The sequence below is a fragment of the Sus scrofa genome, chromosome 5, assembly GCF_054392235.1.
Source record: "Sus scrofa isolate SSC_HxYL_T2T_F1_AM1 chromosome 5, Sscrofa_HxYL_maternal_Yorkshire_Landrace_v2.0, whole genome shotgun sequence".
Classification (NCBI taxonomy): Eukaryota; Metazoa; Chordata; class Mammalia; order Artiodactyla; family Suidae; genus Sus; species Sus scrofa.
The window spans coordinates 60,700,135-60,719,133 of record NC_139387.1 but is presented as its reverse complement, the minus strand read 5'-3'; the positions used below and the strand labels follow the sequence as shown (position 1 = coordinate 60,719,133).

General features: G+C 38.5%; 1 protein-coding gene across 50 annotated transcripts in view; it reads left to right on the top strand.

Annotated features, from left to right (window-relative positions):
- Nucleotides 1–18,999, top strand: part of PLEKHA5 (pleckstrin homology domain containing A5) — a 255,696-nt gene that overhangs the window by 113,563 nt on the left and 123,134 nt on the right. For 14 of the 50 annotated variants that reach the window (XM_084956661.1, XM_021092278.2, XM_021092275.2 and 11 more), the window contains exon 1: nt 16,647–16,754. The exons of 26 other annotated variants lie outside the window; for them this stretch is intronic. Coding sequence is in view for 10 of the 24 variants with exons in the window: in XM_084956638.1 (XP_084812764.1) it covers nt 16,489–16,754 (266 nt within the window). In the remaining 14 variants the exon portion in view is untranslated. Of the gene's footprint in view, nt 1–16,437; nt 16,755–18,999 lie in introns of those variants that run through there. 10 more of the 50 variants (XM_084956640.1, XM_021092269.2, XM_084956638.1 and 7 more) reach the window with 9 other exon arrangements.

Sequence of the window (18,999 nt, the reverse complement as noted above, 5' to 3'; positions counted from 1 at the left end):
CTAGAGAAATGTCTATTTAGATCTTCTACCCATTTTTTGATTTTTTTTTTTTTTTTTATATTGAGCTGCATGAGTTGAATGTTTCTTTGTTTATTTGTTGTCTTTTTAGGGCCATACCCGTGGCATATGGAGGTTCCCAGGCCAAGGGTCTAATCGGAGCTACAGCTGCTGGCCTACACCACAGCCATAGCAACGCCAGATCCGAGCCACGTCTGTGACCTACACCACAACTCATGGAAACACCAGATCCTCAACCCACTGAGCGAGGCCAGGGATCAAACCCGCAACCTCATGGTTCCTCATTGGATTCGTTTCTGCTGTGCCATGATGGGGACTCTGAATAGAATGTTTTTTAAAAAGCGCTTCTTGGAATAAATGAAATAGGGTATTCTAAGCATGTTTATATAGTATTTATTGTAGGATAGTAGATATACTGGTACTTTTTTTTTAATGGCCACACTCCTGGCATATGGAAATTCCCAGGCCAGGAATCAAATCCAAGCCACAACTGCGGCAATGCTAGATCCTTTGACCCCATTGCACCAGGGTAAGAGTCAAATATGCACCTCCACAGAGACCCATGCCTCCACAGTCAAATTCTTAACCCACTACCCCACAACAGGAACTCCATACTGGTACTTTTGAACACCAGTAGTTCATCAGGAAAATCTGTGACTTTCAAGCTGTGGCCATAGTTGTTTTGTTAGATTTAACAGTTAATTTTTTTGGTTTACATAAGGTTTAATTTGGCATTTTTCAAAACATGCTGCACATGTCACTGGTGGTATATAAAATGATTTTTTAGGTATGTTGTGAGCTGAGGTAGGCCAATTTGGGCATTTGCCTTTAATACTTTTGGTAACTACCTATAGTCTCTGACAGATAGAGGTAGATGTGACCCACATCTGTTTTCTTCCCCGCTGCCTGGCTCCCAGCTGTTAGTGCATGAAGGCAAGTCCTAGGCTGAATTCTGCCAAGAATTCTATTATCAGGTTAGATCCAAAAGCAGTCATTTACAGTATTCTTATAAGAAGAGTAAATTCTACCGAGTTCCTGTTGTGGCTCAGTGGGTTAAGAACCCAACTAGTATCCATGAAATACGGGTTTGATCCCTGGCCTCACTCAGTGGGTTAAAGATCCAGCATTGCCACAAGCTGCAGATGTGGCTGGATCCTGCGTTGCTGTGACTTTGCTGTAGGCTGGCAGCTGCAGCTCTGATTTGACCCCTAGCCTGAGAGCTTCCATATGCCATGGGTGCAGCCCTAAAAAAACAAACAAAAAACCAAGAAGAGTAAAGTCCCTTCCCTATGTCCTTTTCACGCATTCCAATAAACATAAGAAAGATTTACTCTAAATGTAATGGTATTCTGACAGAGGATTGAATCAGCTAACTTGATGGGTTCAAGCAGCAGAATCCTTTACCTGGAGGAAGAAAAATCCAAATGAAATTTTCTACTGGGCCACTGCTCTAAAGGTGTTTAACTCCTGGGGTAACCAAATTCTTGTTTCTTTTTTATGCAAGGACCTTTTAGCCATCCACATACTTGAATATCGCTCATTTCATCATGAAAAAATATTTCCAACATCCCTTATGCTAATTAACACGCCCTTTGACAGAGATTTAGGTAGTGAAATCTGAAGAGTTCCCTGGTGTCCTAGTGGTTAAGGATGCAGTGTTGTCGCTACTGTGGTGTGGGTTTGAACCCTGGCCTGGGTCCTCCTCAGAGGGCCTCACCTCATATCAGTTCTCACATACCGATAATACAGTATGCGTAGTACTTAAATATGGCAGAATCTCAAAATGTTAAGGAATGATTACAGTGAAGAGCTCTGCTTGAATTGAACTCTGCTTTTCTTTTCTGAGCAGAATTCTCCCATTCACTCCTTTTCTCATTTGTCAGAAATGTCAGTGGATGGTGCTGTTATTTGGTAGGGAAGCCAGTTTTCTACCTTTATACTCTTTTCTTGGTAAAGCATCATCCCAAGGGAAATTACCTTCTTTATAACCAAATAGTTTTCATAAGGATTTCTTTAAAAAAAAAAAGAAAGAAAAGAAAAGAATTTGTTGCCAAAAAATGTATTTCAACTTAAATGGCCTTCTATTTTAGAATTCTATGAAATATTCCTAAATAAATATAGCTAACTGTAGAATTTTAAACAGTTTACCTCAGTGACTGTTTCCACTTAAAGCATTTTCAATAATCAGTCAGTATTCTAATAAAATAAAATTAATATAATTATACTTTAGAAGTATATGGCTTTAAATATGGAAGTACATTTTGAAAGTAAAATTTGTTTTATTAACTTGTGGAATATGTATATGCTTTGTATTTTGTAAGTGTGTTAGAATCTGTCAGAATTGGAATCACCTCTTTGAGCTGCAGTGGGACAGCAGTTTTAGGACAGTAAGGGGCAGACAGCAGTGAAGAAGGTTTTTGCCATCTCTTAATTTGCTTGATATGAAGCACCTGCATATTGCCTGTACTGCTCATCCCAGTCTGCTTCTCTAAGGGTGAGGATTACAATATCTAAACATGTCATGGCCCCAGGAGAGGAGAGATGATGCCAGCTGAGAGCAGGGTGTCTGCTGCCTGCTTGCATGGCCCAACCAGCTCCCCATTCCTCAAGTTCCATCATTACTTCCCTCAGGACAGAAACTTCTGACCAGTGCAAAACTTGCTTACCACATTTACGACATTTGCAAACAAGGAAAATTTCTAGACAAAGATGGAGTTTAATTCCATAATGTGTGGATGAGTTTTAACACAGAGTGGCAAATCATGTTCATTCTTTTGTAATGGATGGTCTGCCTTCTCGAAAGAATCACTCTGATCCTTGTAGAACCTTGCCCTTAAAACAGAGAGTTCCCTTGTAGCCTAGTGGGTTAAGGGCCCAATATTGTCCCTGCTGTGGCTCAGGTTGCTGCGCTGGCATGGCTTCAATCCCTGGCCTAGGAACTTCTGTATGTTGTAGGCGCAGTCCCAAAAAATAATAAATAACGAATAAATGAAAACAGTAGCAAACAATCTGTTCATCTCATCTTTCTCTAGTGAAGCAAAAACAGCCTTATAAAGTGATGTCAGGGTTTTAAACTACCAAGAAATTTCTCTAAGCCTCTCCATAGTAATAAACAATTAGGATTTCTTTCATTTGTGACTTAGACCAGAACATTCTTTAATTTTCCTTTTATCTGAATGAACTGGGTGGGCAGTGCCACTTGCATCATGGGAATTAATCTGCAGTGCAATATGTAGACTCACATTTTAAATCTCTGAATGCTGGATGTAATGAAGATCCCACGTTATAGCCAGTCAGAGGAAGAATTGTAATCTGCTCTGTAGAATTGTAGAATGCAAGGTGAGATACTTCTGATCAGGAAGTAACCAAAGCCCATCTTCCCTGAGATCTTCTTGTATTTCATATTACAGCTACATCAGTTATTTTTAAATTGCAATAAAACTCATATAGCATAAAATTAGCCATTTTAAGATGTACAGAGGCATTCAGTATATTCACAATGGTAGGCAACCATTGCCTCTAGCTAGTTCCAAAACAATTTAATCACCCCAAAAGGAAACCCCTGCTCATTAAGCAGTCACTCCCAGTTTCTCCCTTGCCCCCTATCTCTTGCAACCATTAATCAGCTCTCAGTCTCGATGAATTTACCTTCTCTGAGTATGTCTTACAATATATGTGACCCTATACAATATGTGACCTTTTATGTTTGCCTTCTTTTACTTGGCGTAATGGTTTTGAGATTCAACCATGTTGTAGCATCTGTCAGTAATTCATTCTTTTTTTTGGCTGAATAATATTCCACTGTATGTATATGCTAAGCTTTCTTTACTCATTTACCCATCAAATGGACATTTAGGTTGTTTCCACCTTTTGGCTTTTGTGAGTAGTGCTGCGAGGAATATTTGTGTACAAATACTTGCTTGAATACCTCTTTTCAGTTCTTTGGCATTGAATTGCTAGGTTGTGTGGTAATTCTATGCTTAATTTTTTGAGGAATCACTGAGGTGTTTTCCACAGCAGCAGCCATTTTACATTCCTGCCAATACTGCATGTTTATGCTGGGATTCTGAACTGAATCTGAGGCTTCCAGGTGAAATTCTGAACAGTGAAGATGTTGTATATATGGCCAGATAACACTTAGTATGTATTGTTTTTTGAAAAATTTTGATGGAAATCTATGAAAGTGATTCATGTCTATTTTTTTTCTTTCTTTTTTTTCTTTTTTTTAAGGGCCACACCTGCAGCATATAGAAGTTCCCAGGCTAGGGATCGAATCGGAGCTATAGCTGCTGGCGTTCACCACAGCCACAGCAGCTTGGGATGCAAGCTGCATCTGCTGCCTACACCACAGCTCACAGCAACAACTAGATCCTTAACCCACTGAGTGAGGCCAGGCATCAAACCCACATCCTCCTAGATCCTAGTCGGGTTTGTTAACAGCTGAGCCACAAAGGGAACTTCAAAAGTGATCCATTTCTAAAGTTTGTGTTTGAGTATCCAGTTTGTTATGCTGTTGATCCTCAGGCATCTGAATAAAAATTTTAAGAACAGTGTTTAGGAACTGAATTTGCTCCATTATTTAAATTAATATACCTATTCCTTTCTTATTCTTTTATATCTAATATATAAATCACACTTTTGAAATATTTAGCCCATCTAGAATCAGAGAGTAATACACACACACACACACACACTGTTTAGAGTAGGAAAACATTCCTGACTAGTAATTTTCAAGATTTTTTTTATTTGATTGATAATAATTTTGCAGTATAAAGAAGTAGGTTCTATCTTTCCAATTTCCAGTTGGGTACATCTTTTATTTCTTTTTCTCTTGGCAGCTTAATCTTCCTTTTGTTGCTTGTGGCTAATGTTGTCCAGTCACTTAATGCATGGAACTGATTTCTCCCTGCTGAATTGCATTTTCATTGGTTTAAACATGGTTTATATTAATCTGACACAGAATGTGATGGATCCTTATTGGTGTCTAGTAAACTACTGTCCACACATCCCTCCGTCTTTCTTCCTGTTGGAAAGAGTCTGGACTTTGTTCCAAGTGGTTGTTTCTCTCATGTGTGTGTCTGGGAAGGTGAGCCTCCCCAAGCCCCAGGGTGTAGATCATAATTATTCTTAGGGAGTTAATACTGTTCCTTATCCCAGTGATTGGTTTAAGCTGAAAAACTGAAAGTTTTCTCCATTTTCTTTAAAATGAAAAAAAGGGGCGGGGGGGACTAAGACAGGAATTGGTTCCCTTCTTTACTGTAAGAACATGATATTTGGAGCTGCAGTGGCAGCCGTGGAACCATGAGAGAGAAGAGTAAAGGACTCAAAGAGGAGCCCACCCAAGGGCCCTGGCATTATTGAGCCCCTGAATTAGTCAACTCAGAGACTGCCCTGCCTCTTCTTGCCCTGTGAGATACTAAATTCTTCATTGCTTGAGCCGCTTCTTAGTTGATCATTTTGTCACTGAAAGCACCCTGGCTCAGACCAAAGAATAGTTAGAAAGTGTATTGTTAAAATGTGAAAGAAAAGTGTTGTGCTTCCTAATTCTTGCTTGTAAAATTCAGGAATTTGATAGATAGAAAGGAGCTGAGACATTTTCTTTAAACTCTTCCCGTTGACAGTTGAGGTCTCTAAAGTCCATCATATAAATTATAAAGATGGGGTTTTTTTAATAATGATTTTTATTTTTTCCATTATAGCTAATTTACAGTGTTCTGTCAATTTTCTGCTGCACGGCAAGGTGACCCAGTCACACATACATGTGTACGTTCTTTTTCTCATATTATCATGCCTAAGGGAAGAAACAAGGAGAAATACTCACTAGTTTTGTTCACATGTAACATATCAGCCGCTCAAGCCTGTTTTCCTCTGAAAGCGGTTTCATGGCCTAGAACATTATGCCCAAACCAAACCTGCTGAATCAGAATCTCCTGGGGTTTGGTTTGGTAACATATATTTTAAGCCAGTTCTTCCCTGATTCTGAGGCAACCAGTATTTGAGTTTAGGAACCACTGACCCAGGGTAAATGTATAAATTTCTCAGTGCTTTTAAATCTTAAGTACTACTGCCCTTTTTCACTGGTAATAAAAAAGTATTTGGATTTCACATTTCAGAAGGTAACTTTATACTGAGACATTGATTGTTGAAGATGTGAAATATAAGTGGAAGTACCATTCTTGAATTTGTCCTTTTTCTCTCTGAACTCTTTATTTATTAGTATCATTTTGACCTGGCAAATATTTTATAATTTGAGAATAGAGATTTTTTTTTTCATCTATTTCATGCACCTAATAAACCAATCTACTTTTTCCTAAATACATTGTCTTCCTAAGGGCTCTTGTTACAGAAATCAAACTCAAACGTTTAGGCAAAGAGATAAATAGTTTATATACTCAAACTCTGCCAAAGGCATGGGTGCAACTCTGGAGAGTGGCAGTAGGGTTTTAGAAGCAGTAACTCAACTCTGCAGGGTATTTGCTGCTTCTCACAGGAGTTTGGCCTTGTTCTCTCAGCCCTGCCTCCACAGCGCTAGAACAGTGGCTGCCAGCAGGTCCCAGACCCCATCCCCAAGGCTTCATCACCCTGGAGCGCCCCCTCCTGAATGACTGCTTTGTAGTAAGCACCGTGCCAGGGACCTGGAACTAGGCGGGACACCGGGATACCTTTGACATTATGGTAGTCTAGTGAGGGTGACTGAGCTACATACATCCCTGAATTTAGGGACATTTAGGACATTTTAGCTTAGTCGAAGTGAGTTGTACTAACATTTAATAACTTTGTTATTTGGAAAATCTGGCTCTGATAAGAGTGACGTGCTAAAGAGTGGTTTAAACAGAGTAATTTATCCTTTCAAAGGATAGGCCTTCTCGGGTTGGAATCAGGGTGCCAGATTCTTTCCATTTTCCTGCTTCACCATCCTAGCAAGCTTACTTCGTGGACCAAAATGGCTGTCATTACATCCAGGAGGAATAAAATCAAAAGAATCAAAAGCATTCCTTTCCTAGCTGCGTCAGCTCCCTTTAAGCATCTGTCCCAGGGTCCCACGTGACACTTATTTACATCTCATTGGTTATATATCTCATTAAAAGGTGGCCTTACCTAGTGGCAGGGGAAGCCAGGAAACAGAGTTCTCTATTGGGTGCATTGCTGCCCTGAGAGATGCTGAGCAAGAAAGGGAGACTGGACAGTGGGTAGCAGCGCCCAGTCTCTGACCAGTTTCCAGAGGTCGGCCGCATTGAGAGCTCATTGGCAAGCTTTCACTTAAAATCTGAACAGTAATACAAACTGAGTCAACTTGTTTTCAAATCAGTAGCAAATCTCATTTTCTTCCACATTCACTTGTTTACTCATTCAGCTGTCGTCTCCAGACAACGGAAGCCCACACAGACTCCAGCTTAGTGCTTTTTTATTCTTGCTCATGAGGCTGTTAGTATAAGGCCCCTATTAGAGTAAGCAAGCCTGCTCTATGGGAAAGTATGCTTTCTCAAGGGCGTCTTTGAAAAATCCAAATCACCAGCCTCCCTGTGATTTATAAAACTCCCGTGATAAATCTCCTTAGACCCTAACCTTCTCTCCTCAGCAGCTCTCCATGGCCTGCTATGTTAACACCCAAGCTCCTTCGTCTGTACTTCACAACCTTCCACCCTGCTCCTCACCCGCCCCTCTCAGCCACTGCATCAGAACCCAGCCTAACTAATCATCTCACAGTATTTTCTCATCATAACCTTCCTGTTTTCTACTCTCCAGATTCTACCCATCCTCTATGCTCAAAGCCGTTTACACTTATCTCTGCTTTTTTGATCCATGTCTTTCAGAACAGTAGTTGTTACTGCTTAATGAGCTCTAATTATATCTCCAATACTGTTTGCATTCCTCTGATCCACCAAATAATGCTATAAGGAAGATGTTATTGCTATACCCATTTTAGAGATGAAGGACTGAGGCACAGAGCGGTACAGTAGTTTTCCTAAGGCCTGATCGAAGATTGGACCTAGGCAATCTGATTCCAGAATCCATGTACACCATAGCACCTGATATTCTTATATTTTAGTTATGTAGTTATTTACCCACAACTGATTCGGACATTTCATTTCTTTTTCATTCTTTTTTTAGTTCTCCCACAGGATCCAAACAAATGCTTCTTCTGTAGAAGAAGCAATATCCTCAATAAATATTTCTTGAATAAATTATAAAAATCTGTTAATAGTAGCCAAGGAAATTAAATCTCGGCCCAGGTTTGTTTGATTTTTTTTTTTTTCAGCACTAAACAGCAACATGTGTAACAGTTCCAATAAACTTCTAAAATAGGTATTTTCATTTAAAAGAAGAGAAAACCTACAGGCCAAGGAATTGGTACAAATCAGGTATAAAGACAAATTATTCCTCCGGAGCCACAAATGTGCATGCAGAAGTGTGGCAAGTTAAAACCTTTTTTTTTTTTTTTTTTTAAAGGGAGAATACTCATACCTCTAAAACTTGGCCTTGGCAGGCAAATGGTCTTGGTTGGAACCGATACCACAGAACACAAAACTGTTGTTTAATATCATGATGAGAAAAGCACCACTTATGAGGACCTTTCATTGAGTCAGTTGTGGATATAAAAGTCTCTTTGGTCCCAAATCTTTGTCTCAGTTATGAGCCTCCATAGTGTATTCTGTCCTGTTCTGTAGTACTAAAACTTTAAGAAACCTAAAAACATTTGTTTTCTTGCCTCCTTGCAAAAGAGTAAGCAGGAGTTTCTTACTGAGTTAATCAAGCCAACATACAAAGCAACCATTTATAAGTTTCTTTGAGGTCTGTTTTTTTGATGTTAATGAAACTGGTGACACTGTCATATGTTCGATTCTATTTCTGCATCAAAAACAGACCATGTGTCTTCCAGGCAGATGGTATAGTGTAGAATTGATTTAGTACTTAAATAATAGATGTTTTGGTTGGTAAAACAGGCTCTGTAGAAAACCAGTTAGATTTTATAATTTCTTTCAGAATGAAGATCAACCAATATATAGAATATAAAAGTCACTTACTAATGTTCAAAAATGTATATTCATCGAAAGTTGAAGTTAGGACCTGGGCAAAAAAAATTAGATCTAAATTCACATTTGTTTTTTTGCTCATACAACTTCATATTTATTCATCAATGTGTTCTTAAGTCAATTTCTTTTATTATGTTAGAAATTAAGAATCTCTTTCAGACACATGCACCCGCATGTTCATTGCAGCACTATTCACAATAGCCAGGACATGGAAACAATCCAAATGTCCATCGACAGATGATTGGATTCGGAAGATGTGGTATATATATATATACACAATGGAATACTACTCAGCCATAAAAAAGAATGACATAATGCCATTTGCAGCAACATGGATGGAACTAGAGAATCTCATCCTGAGTGAAATGAGCCAGAAAGACAAAGACAAATACCATATGATATCACTTATAACTGGAATCTAATATCCAGCACAAATGAACATCTCCTCAGAAAAGAAAATCATGGCCTTGGAGAAGAGACTTGTGGCTGCCTGATGGGAGGGGGAGGGAGTGGGAGGGATCCGGAGCTTGGGGTTATCAGACACAACTTAGAATAGATTTACAAGGAGATCCTGCTGAATAGCATTGAGAACTTTGTCTAGATACTCATGTTGCAACAGAAGAAAGGGTGGGGGAAAAAATGTAATTGTATGCATGTGAGGATAACCTGACCCCCTTGCTGTACAGTGGGAAAATAAAAAAAAAATTATTAAAAATAAAAAAATTAAAAAAATTTAAAAAAAAAGAATCTCTTTCATAAAACACAGGTGTTTCCAAATCTTATTTTAGTTACCATGACACATTAAAGTACAAAATTAGTGAAGTTTTCATACTGTATTTGTTGCATACCTACTTTTTGACCTGTAATTTTTCTAGAATTGTAATGGCTACAGTTAAAATGTAGTCAAAGATTCCAGAGTGTATGAAAACATTGACTACTCAGAATCTATTTTTTTCTCTATCAAGTGAAAGCACCCAGAGATAGTTGGAGCGTTTGAATATTCAAAGGAGATCTAAATATAACCAGACATTTCACCTCTAGCTCAGAAGGTGAGATGTCATTTAGTAGCTAAATGGAAGAAGGATGATCAGTTTTAATGCCCACATCATTTTTGCCTTTTTAGATTGTATCTCCCACTTTGGTTTGTATTTGGTTTTATAAATGTGTAAACTTAGTAGAGTTAGCCCACTTTCCTTGAATATATACGTTGTATTTATTTTGTGAAAGAGTTTAACCTGGATTCCTCCTGGCAGGTTCTTTGAGATGTAGGTGTGTATGAGCACCTTCTGTGGTTGATCATGCTAATGTTTCCTGATGTGCAGCACTGCATCTACCTCTGTGAGGGAGATTGGGAGGAATCTCTCCAAGGAGTTAACATCTGAGCTAGACCGAAATAGTGTAAGTTGGCAAGATACACAAATTATGACAGAGTTCATAAGGAGGAAGTCATGGCTACCAATCTCACGCAAAAAGTGTGAAGGATTTCGAAAGTATTGGAAGAAATAAATTAAAGGGAATATAAAATGGCTAGGTCAGTATCTTGTTAAACTGTTCTTTATGGGCCAGCTTGTTTGCTGATGACCCAAGAAGTGGCTATTTTCAAATTAAAAGGTTCTGAGTCCTGTTAGTAAGCAAGTATATTTACTAGCTACTACTCACTGGGGAAGAAGATTCTAGTGGCATGTAGGACTTTTTCATTATAATTGGTTCCTTTTGTCAAGTGAGGATGATTCTCGCGCTCACAGTGGTTGTCTTCCTTGGTGGTATAGAGTTTGTTTCTATGCTGAACTTCAGTTGATGTAGTGGTTACCTGTGCAGTAAGTGCATGGGACACCTGGAATCTGTCTCAGGCTACCGCTGGGTGTGAGTGTTCAATTGCTGTGAGTTGATTTACTCTACCTGATCACCACCTTTTAAAAGAAGATAATGAGGACATGTTATTTTTCCAATTGTAGTCAGTCCTTTGTATTCAAGGGTTCAGCATCCTCTGATTCAACTAAATGTGGGTCAGAAATATTGGGCAAATCCAGAAGGTTCCAAAGAACAAAACTTGAATCTGCCTATTTATGTAGCCTTTATAATGTCTTAGGTATTATAAGTAATCTAGAGATAATTTAAAGTATGCTGGAGTTGGTACATGTAGGTTGTATGCAAATACTATGTCATTTTATATAAGGGACTTGAACATCTGTGGATTTTGAAATGGGGGGGCAAAAAGCCCACAGATACTGAGGGATGACTATAATTTACTTTTATAATTAGCGGTACCTTGATGTTTCTCTTTAAGTCATGAAGATATGGTGGCTGGTATGCCAAGATGAATAAATTTGGAAATCTGAAAGAAAAGAAAAGGAGGCTATCCGTATTCTTACTTTACCTTTGTAAAGTGCATACCCATGTACCTCTTCTTCTGGCTGTTTACCTATTTCCTTAATAATATTCTTTATAATAAATTGGTAAATGTAAGTAAATGTGTCTGTGAGTTCTGTGAACCACTCTAGCTAATCAGCCACAAACAAATACTTCCGAGGTGTGTTTTTTCCAACATTGGGGGTCTTGGGAACCTCCAGTTTGTAACCAGCTGGTCAGAGAACAGATGACAGCCTGGACTTTTGGTTCCTATCTAAAGGGGGGCAGCCTTGCAGGACTGAGCCTTCACCCTGTGGGTTCTGACACTATCTCTAGGTAGATGGTGTCAAAATTGAGTCAGTTGCCTGGTAATGTTGGAAAAAACACACCTTGGAAGTATGTGTTTGTTGCTTTCTTGTACTAGTATTTTTCTGACCTGATAGATTTGTATTAAATGACCAAGGAGATAAAAATCAGGAATCTAGTGATGGGGCATTTGAATGCTTCATGTTATCCATCACTATTGGACACAGCATGGAAAAGACAGTGTTAGATCTGTTTCTCATCCATTAAAAGAGCTTCTGGGAGTTCCCGTCATGGTGCAGCGGAAACAAATCCAACTAGGAACCATGAGGTTGAGGGTTCAATCCCTGGCCTCTCTCAGTGGGTTAAGGATTCCTGGCATAGGCTGGCAGCCACAGCTCCGATTAGACCCCTGGCCTGGGGACCTCTGTGCGCCATGGGCACGGCCCTAAAAAAAAAAAAAAAAAGACGACAAAGAGGCAAACCAGTCCCTCTGTTAGCTCTGGGCATAATATAATTATGTTTACATTTATATGTATCATATTGTGTAACTATTCCCATGGGTAGATTTTTTTACATATAAACTCCATATGCCACGGGTGCGGCCCGAAAAAGACCAAAAAAAAAAAAAAAAAGCTTCTGCTTTGGGTATTAATAATGATGAGTACATTGGCACCAAATTATGGAGACAGTTGGTTACTGGGTTGAGTCATTTAGATTCATGCCTGTTTTGCAGAGTGAAGGCTGGGGGACAAGGTCACATAATTCAGTCAGTGGTGGCATTTTTAAGAATTGAGTGATCAAGAGTTTTGTTTTTGTTTTGTTTCGTTTTTGTCTTTTGGGGGCCACACCTGTGGCATATGGAAGTTCCCAGGCTAGGGATCGGATCAGAGCTACAGCTGCCAGCCTACACCACATCCACAGCAATGCCAGATCTGAGCCACGTCTGTGACATACACCACAGCTCATGGCAACACCAGATCCTTAACCAACTGAGCAAAGCCCAGGAACGAACCCACATCCTCATGGATAGCCACAACAGGAGCTCCTGGTGGTCAAGAGTTTTAAATGCCACTGAGAAGTAAAGTAACAATGAGACTGAGAAATAAGTTCTCACAACTGAATCCTCCGTTGTTATCACAAACAGCTCTAACGACTGCACTGAAGCGCATTACCATGGAGGCCCCACTAGACGTTTTTCTGTGGCTTTTTAATGAAGCATGGTTCTTGCCCTGTAGCGTAGAGATACATGAAAAGAGAATCAAGATTAATTGGGATTTAGGATTCTCTACTGATTTAAAGATAGGTTTATGAGCTCCAACAAAGTAATGGGCCGTTCAGTTCATCCACGATCTACCTCAGCTTCTTTTTCTAAAAATGTAGTTTGAGCAGAATCAGAAATGCTAAACTAGAAGTTCCTGTCGTGGCTTAGCAGTTAACAAATCTGACTAGCATCCATGAGGACGCAGGTTTGATTCCTGACCTCATTCAGTTGGTTGAGGATCTGGCATTGCCGCCAGCTGTGGTATAGGTCATAGGCTCTGCCTGGATCTGTGGCTGTCGTGTACGCCAGCAGCTACAGCTCTGATTGGACCCCTAGTCTGGGAACTTCCATATGCCGTGGGTGCGACCCTAAAAAGAAAAAAAAGAAGAAGCTAAACTAGCCATCCCTGACTTTGGGGAAAAGCAGGACAGAATCATACAAGGCACTTGTGAGAATTGCCCTGTTGGTGTGCATTTTTTTTCTTTAAAGTGAGTAGTTTCTCTGTTAATTAGGCACTTTTTTGTAGGTGTAAAGTTTAGATTGCATCTTAAATTTGTGACTACTGCTACATCTAACTGAAATCTCCTCTTGAAATAGTGAGGTCATCTGTCATTTACTGTACTTTGTTAAGTCTTTTCCTGATTCCCCCAGGCATTTAGCCACTTCCTCTTCTGTGCTCTGCAAATCAGGTTATGTTATAATGATCTGTTTACAGCTCTGTCTTCCCTATTAAACTGTCAGTTCCAGACTGTTTTGGCCCTGAGAGGAAGGACCTTGTCTTATTCCCTCTTTTGTGTTCTTTGCCCAAGCTCAGTGTTTTCCCTGTGGAAGTTCTGTGGGTGGAGGGAGGGCCTGCAACTTCCAGGTCCTAGAGAAGTAGCACAGGGTGCTGGGAACTTCATAAACAAAACGCTGGTTGACTTGTTAATTCTCAGTATTCCTGGTAATCGTTCAGAGTCTCTTGACAGACCTCTGCTGCTTCGTTATTGTTGCTTTTCTGGCAGCCACAGAACCACCATGCCACTATGATTCTGCAGACATGTTCTGATGCAATTTTATTACAGAAATGTCTGCCTGCAGATGGGATAATTTTATAGCGTATACAACAGTGACTACACCTAAACCAGATCTGCTAGAATAATATAAAACTTCCGTCTTAGTGCATTTTTTGAGGTGTTTTGTTCTAATTATCCTGATGGTGTAAACAATTGAAGACTTTATTACATAACATAAGGTCAAATTGGTTGGAGGTAGGAATAATAAGCTTCCTACCTTTTAACCTTCCTGTATTCTGCTTAAAGTTTGTTATGATTTGTGGCATTTAAAAGGGCCTTTGCTTTTAGAACTATGGCAAAAGTTATTTTGTTGACTTCTTTTTGATGTTTTCAAGAATGGGTTTTGTTTTCTTTTTTAGTGTGAAAAGTTTAAACTGAGACTAATTGAGACTAGCAAAACCTTCACTGAAAAAAATAGGGATAGATCATGAATGACTACTTTTCTAAAACATATGCAAACCCTTCTGGTTATAGCAAACTGTGTCAGCTTGCTTGTCTATATTTCAAGCTACATGATGAAACAATTTTGTTTTCTCAACTTGAAACGCTATTTTTAATTTCTGTTATAGCAGTTTCATATGAAAGGAGTGTTTTAGTGCTAGTTATGTTACATGCTAGATTTAGTTGTAAGACAACTCACTGTGAGATATCTGAACATTTTTATGTCATTAGCATTCTAACAAGACATTTACAATATGTTTTGTAAAATGATGTGTCCATACTCTTGTTAAGAATCACCATTTTGGATGAAGGGCGTGAAATGTGTAGAAGAAATATGGTCAGTCATTAAATATGAGTTAACATTTAATTAAACACGTGGTAGGCACTGTTCCAGTTGCTTATGTGGTTTTTCTCATTTAATTCTCGCAAGAATTCCCTGAGGATTAAATTGTTATCTTTATTTTCTGTATAAAGAAATTGAAGCATGGAGAGGCTGAGCAACTTGCCTGTGGTCAGAAAACTATTGACAAGAAGTGCTGGGCTTGAACTTGGAGTTTTCTGACCCCAAAGCAGCCTACATGCTTGTGGCCATTAAGCCGAACTGCCTCCTATGTGAAAAAGCATGTGAATAAAGGTTTGACCTGACTTGCAGTTAAAATACATACACAAACACAATTAGAACTGTATTTTCTATATGTTTCTATTAGATTTGAAAAGGAGAAAAATAATTGTCAATACCCAGTATGTGGGAAAGGAGAAATCTAACGCACTGAGGTATAAATATACATTGTTAACCTCTTTTTGAAGGAACAAGCAAGCAAATACTGAAAATATGTGCATGTTTTAACCTATCCATTCCACTTCCAAGAATTATCATCCTACACAGCTAAACTCAGAAAAGCACAAAGATGTCTAGACAGTGATATATACATTAAGTACTGTTTATAACCAGCAAAATTGTGTCCACTAGGAATCAGGCTTAGGTAATTGTGATGAGCAACTATCAACAAAGGAAAAATTAGAAATATAATTACTGACATGGAAAGCTATCTGTGGCATATTATTGAATGAAAAAAGTGGCTTGCAAAACAAGTGGTTTGATTTCCTTCTATTGAATAAGTGTGTGTGTGTGTGTGTGTGTGTGTGTGTTTATAGACTGGTCTAAAAGGATGTTCACCAAAAGATTAACAGCTGTTATTTTTACTGCTAGATAGTATAACTTAGTGATCAAGTGCACGGGTGTGGAAATACTCTACCTGGAATTTGAGTCCTGCTCAATCACTTGTTAGCACTATGACCATGGGCAAGTTCCCTAACTATTCTGTGTCTCAGTGTCTTCATGGAGATAATTACCGAACCTACATCATTGGGTTATGAGGCTCAGATGTGTCTGTAGTGCGCTTGACATAATAAGCGACCAATAGGAGTTTTCGTCCTGGCACAGCAGAAATGAATCTGACTAGGAACCATGAGGTTGTGGGTTCAATCCCTGGCCTCGCTCAGTGGGTTAGGGATCCGGTGTTGCCATGAGTTGTGGTATAGACTGCAAATACGACTCGAATCTGGTGTTGCTGTGGGTGTGGCTGTGGCTGTGGCTGGCAGCTGTAACTCTGATTAGACCCCTAGCCTGGGATGCGGTACCTTGGGTGTGGCCCTGGAAGCGGGGGGGGGGGGGCAAAAAAAAATAGGTGACTAATAAATCTGTGCAGCTGTTCTCCTTTCTCCATGGTGGAAGTTGGGCAGTTTCAGCTTTCTTTATACCTTTCATTGGCTGAATTTTTGAAATAAGTATGTATCAACTTGGGAAAAAGAAAACAACAAAAATGTTTTTAAAGGAGTCACTTAAATAGGTTTGCTTACAGTTTTAACAGGAAATATCTATTTAGAGCTAAGGTGATTTAAAACTCCTCACTGAGCATTCTTCAGAAAGCTGCCTGCAACTATGTATGCTGGTATTTTACCCTATGCTCTATGCCAGCTTTAAGGGAATTGAAATCATATTTTACTCTCGTGGCTGGAAGGCATGCATAATCACAACAAACCCTTCTGGAGAAGCTGCCTCAGTTGCGGCTGCAATGACATGTTGGTGCGTGACGTCAGTCTGGTGGCAGACTGGCAGCAGTGGCAAGCCAGCCCGGCAGCCCCAGTGTATTTCCTTGGTGCTTGGTCTCCACAGCGCTCATTTGGGAGCAGCTCAAAGACAAAGCAGTGGAGTCAGATTTTTACTCCAGGGTCCGTTTTTCCTGTGGTTGAATGTCTGTTTTACAAATGTGACTTTGATGGAGCCTGGTGAGTAATTCTTGTTACTTTTATGTATTAATAATAAATAGCTAATGGCTAAACAAACAGTAGTCCTTTTTTTCTCAATGATCCTGTGGTAAGTAATCTTTGTAGCCCAGGCACAGTAGCTAGTGCAAAGGATTTATATACTATAAATATTTCTATAATTGAAGTATTGTATTGCTATAGAAATGTAAGTACATCGTTAGGTTTTCAAATGACTTGGGCATTTTAATATGTAATCTTCCTCTTGGTCTCTCCTTAACTTGAAGCTCCATAAATGCACAGTAGTTGCAAATTGCTTGAAAACCTGAAGATTTTAATTTATTTTTTAACTTAATCAGAGGAGAGGCTTAATTTTTTTTTTCTTCTTCAAAGAGAACTAAATGAATATTTCTCAGAAGTTCCTTTGGAGATACTAATAGCATCGTTACATAATACGTTTATTAAAAAGTATATTAATACTAGTCTAAGTTAATTAACAATGAGCCGAAGCTGCTATTTATCTAATTCTTTCATTATTTGGGGTTATTTTAGTAATGTGATTCAAAGTAGGAATTCTCATTAACCTAAAATTTAGGAGCAATATGATGGCAGGAGATTTATTATAGGCAATATTTTGGCATTTAAAGTCATTAAATTACTACTGCCTTTGATTGTAAAGGCTGGCAACATGCCTTTAAAGATTTCTTTTTATTAGCAATATTAATTAATTGCACTATGTAAATTGATTTAGCTGTTTTGAAATCAGTTTAAGAAGTAAGCTAGGTTGGGTATGCTTTTGTTTGTAACTTTTTCCTCCATTTTGAGTGGATGAGTGATATTATTTTAATGTCATACTGCTAATATAGATAAACTGAAGTCTTTAAAATCTTACATGTTGTCATTTCTGACATAACTCTTTTGATACAGCTTCAGTAGCAGCCTTGTAATTTCAAGTTCTTTTAGAGAAATTTTCAAAGTTTTCTCTTAAAGAATTGGCACTTTTTTAAACTTTGTAAGTCTAGTTGAGGAAAAGACAATGCAGAAGTTCTTAATAAATATATTAAATATTTTCACATCAATTTTCTGAAGCAGTCAAAGAGTAAGACTCTTTGTAGATATATTTGAATAAGATAGGTATTGAACCTAAATCAGCTTTTTAATATGTGAATGTGCAAAGATATCAGTAACTGCCTCATTAGGACTCTTAATACATTATACTTCTATATTTAGAAGCACAGAGATATAGAACTAGGGTTTCAAGTTCATTTTATTTGACTTGGCAGCCTTAATTCAAGATCCACAATTTTCCCAAAAATTTTCCTCAAAGCTGGAAATTTTAAGTATATAGAAAATTCATTAATATTTTTATTCCCTTTAAAATTTACCTTGAATCTACTTAAAATATTTTAACATAATTTTAAGATAGCCTGTATTTTAAATTTAATCAGTAAGTTACTGTCATAATGATGAATTGGAATATATTCAATATGCATTTTAAACAAAGAGGTTTTTGAGGCATTATGACATCAGAGGTCATTGGCCTAAATGCTACTAACATTCAAGTAAAGAGAAGCTACTTAAACTTTTTTGTACGAACAGGAAATTAAATCTGGCAAAACAGAAAAGAAGAGGGGATGAGCAGAGCGGGGGTGGGGTTGGGGGCATAACCTGAATTGACAACAAAGACTGACTCAAGTCTAGCACTGGAAGTAGTGCTTGTCTGTCTGCTTATGAATAGGGTACTCTTTGAGGAATTCTCCACCAATACGGAAATCTGATGGAAAAAGTGTAATTGTGGTATCCTTCAAGTTTGAAATTTAGCTTAGTAAGCTCGGGTAGAGTAGTATTCTTTAAGCCTATTATATATAGTCTTGCACTATATTTTTATTTCCTAGTGGTGGACAGTACAAAACCTTGTGCTTAAGAGATGCCTAATGAATATTTGAGTATGAATAAATGGATTGGTTAAGCACATTAAATGAATAAGGAGTCTCTCTTGATCCTTGTGTTAGAAAAATGTCATCTTTACTGTGATAATGAAAACCTGCTGGTTATCTAACCAACTAATAGCATGCTGTGGACTTGTACTCCGTTAGAAGGAAGTATCTCCAGAGTGAAATATGGCCATCACGGTGGCCTCCAGTGGCCATTCATTGCCAACTCTGCTGACTGTGTCTGGTCTTTGCTGTGGAAAGTGGGCCCTGCCCAGCTATTCTGGGTCAGATTTCTAAACTCCTGCCTCATCTGTTAAGTGAGAAATTTCTCAGTA